General features: G+C 60.1%; 1 protein-coding gene across 1 annotated transcript; it reads right to left on the minus strand.

Annotated features, from left to right (window-relative positions):
* Nucleotides 1–259: 259 nt before the first annotated feature.
* Nucleotides 260–3,747, minus strand: DMRTA2 (DMRT like family A2). The gene is made up of 2 exons (XM_075508732.1): nt 2,234–3,747; nt 260–2,015 (listed from the first exon to the last, which is right to left on the minus strand). The coding sequence occupies exons 1-2, from the start codon at nt 2,730–2,732 to the stop codon at nt 1,138–1,140; spliced, it is 1,377 nt and encodes a 458-aa protein (XP_075364847.1). The 5' UTR covers nt 2,733–3,747; the 3' UTR covers nt 260–1,137.
* Nucleotides 3,748–8,448: the final 4,701 nt, after the last annotated feature.

Here is an 8,448-nt window from a genome sequence, read left to right on the forward strand (position 1 = left end):
CATTTCAGATACAAAGGAAAAGTACCTCTCCGTTGCTACAGAACCCGCAGGCAGCAAGGCGGGCGTTTGCTTTAACCGTGCTTTTCTTCTCTGCGACAATGCCAGATTTCCTAAATATGACAAAAATATCTAAGGAAAAAATCCTGCTTAAATTTACACCTCTGATTTTTTTTTTCCCCCCTGGCATAAATAATAAAAAGACCAGAACCAGAAATAAAGGTATTTGACAATTTCGGTTGGTAAGGAAATTGCTCTGGTTTGTACGCTTCATTTTTATTTATAAATTTTCCGAAGAATATCTGGTTTGACCGTGATAAAAATGTAGTAAACATGTTTGTACTAATTGCATAAAGTCCTTTAAATATTGACTGTACTTGTCAAATGAATTTCCCAAGACACACTTCCACTGTCTCATAAAATACCACTTGCCATTTATAAGACCGATTTTTTTTTTTAATAGAAAATAACATTTATTTCTATGAAATGGAAACACAGAATTACCTGTTAGAAACAGCAAGAAGTTTGCTACATCGGAACAAGAAAGCAATTTTCTTGCAGATCACAAATGAAGGAGGCTTATTAAACCGTCATACACCATTGGCGCCGGGGTCCTACGGACAGTTACAAATATATCTACTTTCCAATGTTATATACAGATCGTAACATTTCTGGGGGCGGGAAGGAAAAGGCTTTCAATTTGACAGGATGTTTAATCTATATGCCTGGTAAGTATTACAATGAGCTGTCTAACCTTTAGCTTAACGTTAATACCAAGTTCACCTACGCGTTACATTAATAACTTAGATTTCCATTTTATAACATTATACACTTGCTAGTATACATATATATATGTACGTGTGTGGGAAAGAGAGCGTGCGTGTGTGCGTGTGTGTACACAGCCCACGACGCACCAAGGATATCCATGCTTATGGCCATAAGCAACAAAGAGTGACTCATGTCTGGACAATGAAAAGTGCACCTTTATCACCGTTTGAACACACCTACGTCTGTCCACGCCGGGCTCTGCACGCCATCATCGCCTCTACGGGGGAGAGGGGAAGAGACAGCCACCCGTGCCCGTCCACCCGTGCCTACCTAGCTACCTCTAGACAGATGAGCTTTAGGAAGCCGCCCCCGCTATTGCTTCTCGGGGGTGTTGTTGACCATGGGCCCGTAGAGCCCGCCGGAGTAGACCTGCTCCTTGTGCACGGCGGAGCGGTCCCGCATGAGGTCGCTGAAGGCGTAGTCCACGGGCGGCCGGAACCCGAGGGTGGGCATCAGCCCGGCCGTGGAGTAGGGGGTCATGAAGGCCAGTCCCCGGCTGTGCGCCGAGTAGGCGAGGCGCAGGGGGTTGAGTCCCAGGTGGGTGCCCAGCGGGTAGGCGCCGGCCTCGGCCCCGAAGTGCGTGGCGTTGGGCTGCAGGGGGGAGAAGGCGGAGCGGCTGCCCAGCGTGCCGATGGCGGGGGCCATGGCGCCGGCTATCAAGGGCCGGTGGTGGGCGGCGGCGGCGGCGGGGGTGGGCGGAAGGCCTTGCAAGGCGCCGTCCCGAGCCCAGCCCTCCTCGGGGCCCTTCTCCGGGCCGCGGTTGTTGAGGATCTGCTCGATGGCCTGTACCACGTCCCCGCCGCAGCCCTGCAGCACCAGCTCCAGCACGCTGCGCTTGTGCGCCGGGAAGACGCGCGTCAGGATGTCGATGGGAGTCCGCTGCCGGCCGCCGGCCGAGGGCGACGGGTCCTGCTCGTCCTTGTCCGCCTCCGAGCCCGAGTCCGAGCCCAGCGGGCTGATGGAGCCCGGGCTCTCCTCCCCCTCCTTCGGGCCCTTGGAGACGGGCGAGCTCAGGAAGGACTCGCCGTCCCCGTTCTCCGAGCCCGAGCCGTGGCGAGCTTCTGGGGAGGAGGTGCCGGGCACGGACTCGCCGTCCGGGGAGAGGGGCTTCCCGCCCGCCTGCTGCGGGGTGACGGCGCGGCTCGGCAGCAGCGTCTTGGGGAACAGCTCGAACTTCTGCATCTTGGACTCTGCGGGGCGGGGGGGAGGGAGGGGGGAGAGGAGAGAGACCGTGAGTGCGGCTGCCGCGGGCGGGCCCCGCGGAGCGACCGGCTGTCGGCGGGGCGATGCCGCTCGCGGGTCCGCGTCGTCGTTCCCCCCCCCCCGCCTCCCGCCGCCGCCTCTCCCGGCTCCTGCCCCCCCGCCGCCGGTGCCGGGCGCCCCCCGAGGGCGCAGGGCGCGGCCTTACCTGAGGCGCCGCCGCCTCCCTCGCCGCCGCCGCCGCCCCCGGCGCAGACGGAGCCGAAGACCTCGTACGCGGGCCGGGGCGGGATGATGCCGTTGGCGGCGGCCAGGGCCAGCCCCTCGGCCGTGCCGTAGAGCAGCTGGAGCTCGCGGGCCTCGTTCTCCTCCTGCGCCTGCTGGCGGCGCAGCGCCACCTGGGCCGCCATGACACGCTGGCGCTCGGCGATGAGGGTGCACTTGGCGCACATGCAGTCCTTCCAGCGGCAGTACCGCTTGTGGCCCTTCAGCGCCGACACCACGCCGTGGTTGCGGCAACGGGCGCACTTGGGCGTCCGCGGGTACTTCTCGGCCGCCCGCAGCAGCAGCGGCGGCGCCCGCAGCAAGCTCCCGGCTACGCTCACCGGCAGCGTGGCCGCCGCCGCCGCTGCCGCCGCCGCCACCGAGCTGGGGGGCACCGGCGGAGGCGCGGCGGGCACGCTGGGCAGCTCCGACCGCAGCTCCATCCTGGCAAGCCCGCCTCGGAAGAGCGAGCCCCCCTCCCTGGCCTCCCCCAAAGCAACGTGGGGCGGGGGAGCCGCCGCGGCGCACCGCGCGGCCGGACGCGGAGAAGCTCCCGACGCCTTCAGGCGCGATCACGGGTGGGGGGCACACGGAGCCCCGGGTGCGGGCATGCAAGCCCCAGCGCCTGTTGCCTCGCCTCGCTCCCCGGCCCCTGTCCCCCTGCACCGGCACGCGGCTCCGGAGTGGGGCTGAAGCGAGGAGGGGGCCGTCGGGAGTCTTTCTGCGCCCTCTTCCCCGCCCCTCCGCTCTCGAAAAGCGAATCTAAGACAAGAAAACCCCAGGAAACTTAGATCGCTCTCGCTTCCTTGCCATCCGTGCGCATCTGGCAGGGCAGCACCAAGTCCATCGCGCCGGGCTCAGAGCCGAGCTCTCCCGTCCGCGCTTGCGGGATCGCCGCTCCCCACGGTGCCCCGGTGGAAACCCAAGCTGCTCCCTAAGCTCAGCTCCCCCTTCCCCCGCTAGCTACGATCACAGATTAAAAACGTCCCTTCAAAGAGCAATCCGGCACCTTCAACGACAGGATCCCTCGCCACAAGCCGCGGAGGCTAAAATCCAGGAGAGAATTAAAAAAATTTCAAATCAAATCACCCCGTTTCCCGAGCAGCAGCACCGCAGCCGGGCGGAGCGGCCGGCAGCCCGCGGCCAGGGGCGCCCGAGCCCCCGCCCCCGGCCTGGCTCGGCGGGGCTGGGCTCACCCGCCGCGGCGAGCCCCGAGCAGGCGGCCGGCGCCGGAGCAGGCAGGGCCGGTGCAGGCAGGGCCACAGCAGGCAGGGCCGGAGCAGGCAGGGCCACAGCAGGCAGGGCCGGAGCAGGCAGGGCCGGAGCAGGCAGGGCCCCCGCGCCCCCCGGGACACGCCGCCGCCCCGCGCCGCCTGGCGCGTGCGGCCCGCGCGGCCGGAGCTGCAGGCAGAGCGCGCTGGCCGCCGCGCCGCCACTCGCGCTATTGTTGCGCCCCGCGTTGCCATTAGGCAACATTTGACAACAATGTGGCGCCTGCTATTGGCCAGGGGCGGGAAGCGCCGCTCTGATTGGCCGCCCGCCGGTCCGCCGCGTCCGCCCGGCGGCTGCCCGAGCGCGCCGCGCCCGCGGAGCCGGGAGGGTCCGGGGGGGACCCGCGGGGCCCGCGCGTGTGCGTGTGCTCCCGCCGCGTGTGCGTGCCTGCCCGCGCGTGCAGGGGTCTGCCCGATCGCTCGCTGCCCGAGAGTCGGGCTTTCGGGTGTTTTAAATCCGGTGGAAACGGTGCTTGCCTTGCCAACCGTTTGATTTTTTTTTCCTGGGTGTCACTTGTCAAAGGGGGGGGGGGGAATATACTGTGGAAGGTGACAATTCAATTTATGGTCTCCCCCCGCCCCTCGGAGATCTTGTTTTATAATAGTACGTAACGCTGCCTCTCCTTCCCTTTTCCTTCCTTCCCTTTTCCTTCCTTCCCTTTTCCTCTCTCCTCTCGCTCGCTCCCCTCTCCTCTTTCTCTCCCCCCCTTCCCCTCTCTCTCTCCCCCCGCAGCCGCAGGTGAATTTTACGGGTGCTGCCGCAGTAGGAGAAGCCCGAGGTGAGTATGATTTTCCGTCTTTTCGTTGCGCTCTGCTCTGGGGGAGCCCTGCCCGCCCTTCGCTCCCCAGAAAGCGGAGTTCGCTCTTTCTCCCGCCAGCTGTTTGCCTGACTACATGTTCAACAGGCGCCTTCCCCGCGGGGACAATAAACCCGAAGGGCTGATTTTTGAGGAGGAGGCTGTCGGGCCGGTAACTGTATATTAACCCCGAAGCTTTTGTTTTAGCGTTAACCACCCGGGTTTGACGTCACCTTCGCTGGTAACGGGGAGGAGGTAGCACTTCGGTGGGAAGTAACGCCGACTCCTTTCCCCAAGGCTTCCCGCGAGGGATCTCCGTCCTCCTCGGCACTTTTTAAAGTTCTTTGTCACACGTGTCCGCAACTCCTTCCCCGTAGCGGGAACCTCTGCCGACCGCTGGTGGCTAAGGACCTCCTCTGCGCCGCCTCGGCATCCCCACCTGCGCGGTCACACGCTGCGACATCTTCCCCCGGCGCCTCCCCGGGTGGGCTGCGGGGGCTGCCCCCGGGCCAGCTGCCTGCCCCCGCGGCACTCGGGCACCCGAGCCGGGAGGAGGGAAAGCCCTGCCTTCGCTCTGAAGGCGCCGGAGCTGCCCGCCGCTCCCTCCGCCGCCAGGGAAGCGCGCAGGGCCGCGGAGGGCCGCGGAGGGCCGCGGAGCAGCCCCGCCGCAGGACAAGCAACGCCCGCCGGTGCTCCGCCGCCCCGTCCCTTTCCCCCCTCCTCCTGTGGCTGCGAGAAGCACGAGTGCAGAGCCCCCAAACTTTTCAATATTTTTATTACACTTACATCCTTCTTCCTCTCTTTTTTTTTTTTTTAATACGAAATGAATGCTTTCCCACCCGACTTTCTGTGTGCTCAGCTGCCACCCACTCCTCGTGATTTAGGTGTTATAACACCTTTATTTAATACAGCCGCCAAGTCAAAATATCCGATTTAATTTTATTCGCAACCACTAATTTTACTCTCCGGGGAGAACTACTCAGATCATCTGAATTAACTGGGAATTCGTAGAACTTGATCAGACTGAATGAGAAACATTTAAAGTATTGCTTGCTGTTGGCTTACCGTGGAGAAAACGTTCTCCCTTCTTCCTGGCAGTTTTGTTTGGGTTTGCGGTGGGTTTTTTTTCTGCAAATACCTTCCCCTTTCCCCCCCGAGGCAGCCTGCTATCACCAACAACACAGGACACGGGTTACGCTGATTTCCCCGGTTCCCTTTCCTTTCAGCTTTGATTTAAATTAAAGGGCTGGGTTATCCTTTCCGTTTATGGCGGTTTTAAACGGTCTGTTTTGGGCGGTTTTAAACGAAACAGCCGTGGAAAAAAAAAAAAAAAAAAAAAAAACCAAAACCCACAATAATGGATCATTAACCAGCCAGTGAAATGCGGTGATTTCTGTTCAGAGCCTCACGCCGTTAGTAACATTGCAAACGGCGGTGTAGAAGTTTGAACACATAATGTGTAGCATCTCTACTCCGACGCGTTACATACAGTTTCCATAGGCTCATGCAGCACGTCCCCCAGTGACTCTGCAGACAGAGTTAGGACGCAATGTCCTAGCGCCCTGCACATAAGCACCCAGTGCCTTTTTCTGATGTTTATCCCCTCAGCACTACAGGCACCCCCTCATCCAAAATACTTAACCATACCTCGCTTTGTAAATAGTGCGCTCAGTATCAACCCAACATCGAAAGAGCCGGGTTTTATTCAACAAATGTTTCTTGCAAGAATATCTGACGCAGCCCCAGGATTCAGCAAGTGCTGAGGACATTTGCCGAAAGCTCCCCCGCTGTATCACGAGGCTTTAAGGGTTTCCCACCCCCTGCTTCTCTCTTACCATCCCCGCAGGGGCAGGCAGCAGCCCCGGCGCAGGCGGGTGAGCGCCCGGAGGCGGCAGGGGCTGAAGGCGAAGCCCCGCGGCCCCGCCGCTCCCGGGAAAGCGCCGGGGTCACTCCCGGCCCCAGAGCCGAGGCCTCCTCTCCGGACTCCTCTCCGGACTCGGCACTCTCCTCCGGGCTCAGTGGAACTCCGGTCGTTCGTCTTCCCAGCTCTGGTCGCTGAAGGAGGCACTTTCAAACGGGATCCCACTATTTTGTTGTTGTTTTCTCACAAAGTGCCCTTAGGAAAGGAGAGCCCCGGAGCCCGAGTCTCACTCTTCACTGATGTGATACTTTAATAACACTCGTTCCTCCCCTCTCCTTATTGTCCCTTGGAACCTAGACAAACAGCGCGCACATTGCACAGATTTTATTCAAACTAAACACAACTTGGCTGTGAGTTAGCCCCGATCAGCAAAGCCGCGGCCAGGGCTTGCCATGGGGCAAGGGCTTTCTCCAGCTTTGTCCCGGCCTGCCAGAGCCCTGCGTGTGCCTGAGAGTGCACGGGAGGCAGTGGGGGAGTTGCTGTTGCTGGTCGTCCCCCCCCCGCCTTCTTCCCCCCTGCTCTCCTACTGCAATTCGTTTTTGTTTGACGAGGCACAATAAAATCTTCATGGACATCTCTGCTCTTGTGTCTTTCTTGGAGGGGGGGCGTTTGTTTTAGGAACCCACAGAGTAGCCGTGCTCCCGCTGCACGGGCGGGTGTGCTGGGGAACCGGAGCCGCACGCCTCCAGGTTACGAGAAAAGATAAATTCATTCCTCCAAACCCAGCGAAACGCAACTTCGAAGCCCCCGAGGCTTGTCTCGCTCCCAGCTTGGCTCTGGGAGCTCCTTCCACCGCCGTCAAAGCCGAGCCGTGGACCCAGCTCCTTGCTTTCCCCCCGCAGGGGCTCGCCGGGCCCCGGAGGAGCAGCCCAGCTTTGGCACAGGGCGCCTGGGCCAGCTCCAGGGCCCGGGGCGAGCGGGTCCCCCCACGGCGGGAGCCCTGCCCGGGCCGAGCGCAGGCGGCTGCGGCCCCGCGGAGCCCCCCGGGGCGGGGGGGGCAGAGCCAGAGATTACGGGGCACGGCGTCGCCCCCGGTTTGGGCAACCTGCGCCCTCCGGACGCGTGAAAAGCGGCGTTACTGCGGCACAGGAATGGAAAGAAACGGCGCGTTTCGTTGCGTGGTGCCCCGGTTGCTGCCTAATCACCCCCGTCGTGCGTTTGGCTCCGGCAGCCTCCAGAAAGGCACGAAGTCGGCGGCCACGACTCAGTGCTCACATCTCGACAAAACACGAGACGATTTTGGGTGTTGTTTTTTTTTTTTTTTTTAAGAAGACTCAAACTGCCCCGTGTCTATTTCTCTCCTCACTCCCACCCGATTCACGTAAAGGCTTCCTATGTATGGCTGCTCCCGTGCAAAAGTTTGAAAGGGCTGCATGCAAGGGTACTGCTGCATCTTCCCCCAATTACAGTAGTAAAATCTTAATTAAAAAGAGCCCGTCTATTGGCTGCCATGTAGGGGAAGGCAGACACGCACGCCCGGAGGCAGCCCAGCGCCCGGAAGCATCCCAGAGAAATATAGTTCTTGATTAGTGTATTTTCATCTCGTTCTTAGCGGAAGACAGTTTGTAGGTACCTGCTAATGTTAGTGCTCTTTAAGGTTTCAATTGTTCTAGGGGGTTTGCCATTGACTTTTTCATTATTTACCTACTGAATCAAAGTAAGCAAATGCCATCTGTTTCCCTGCTGCTATCATCTTCACTTTTAATTATCCGCCCAGCAGCCTAATAGAGATGATATTAAACTAAATCTTTTTGACATTAAAAGTAATTATCCCCAAACCAATATTACAAGAATGAAAATTACCCTCCCCCCCCACCCCCCACCCCCCCCGAAGAAGGCACATTCCTCCTAGTCCAGGCAACCTCTTCAGATCCTGGAGCGGGGAAAGGTAGACGGAGCTCCCGTTAGCCCAGACTTCTCAAGTATTTGAAACATTATTAACTCGATTTCCCTGCTCCCAGTGGGGGAGGGAAAAGAGACGAGGGAGAGAGATTTGTGCAAGGAAATAAGGGAAGATCGGGGCTCCACGGAGCCCCGCGTGGGCTCCTCTCCGCCCCGCAGCCCAGCGGCTGCACCGCGGGGACCCGCCCGGCTCCGCGGCCGGGGCTGCCCGACCCCAGCGGGGCCCCCGCCGGAGCGGCACAGGGCCCAGCACCGGGCCGTTAGAGAC

This window comes from Mycteria americana, chromosome 7 (assembly GCF_035582795.1).
Source record: "Mycteria americana isolate JAX WOST 10 ecotype Jacksonville Zoo and Gardens chromosome 7, USCA_MyAme_1.0, whole genome shotgun sequence".
Classification (NCBI taxonomy): domain Eukaryota; kingdom Metazoa; phylum Chordata; class Aves; order Ciconiiformes; family Ciconiidae; genus Mycteria; species Mycteria americana.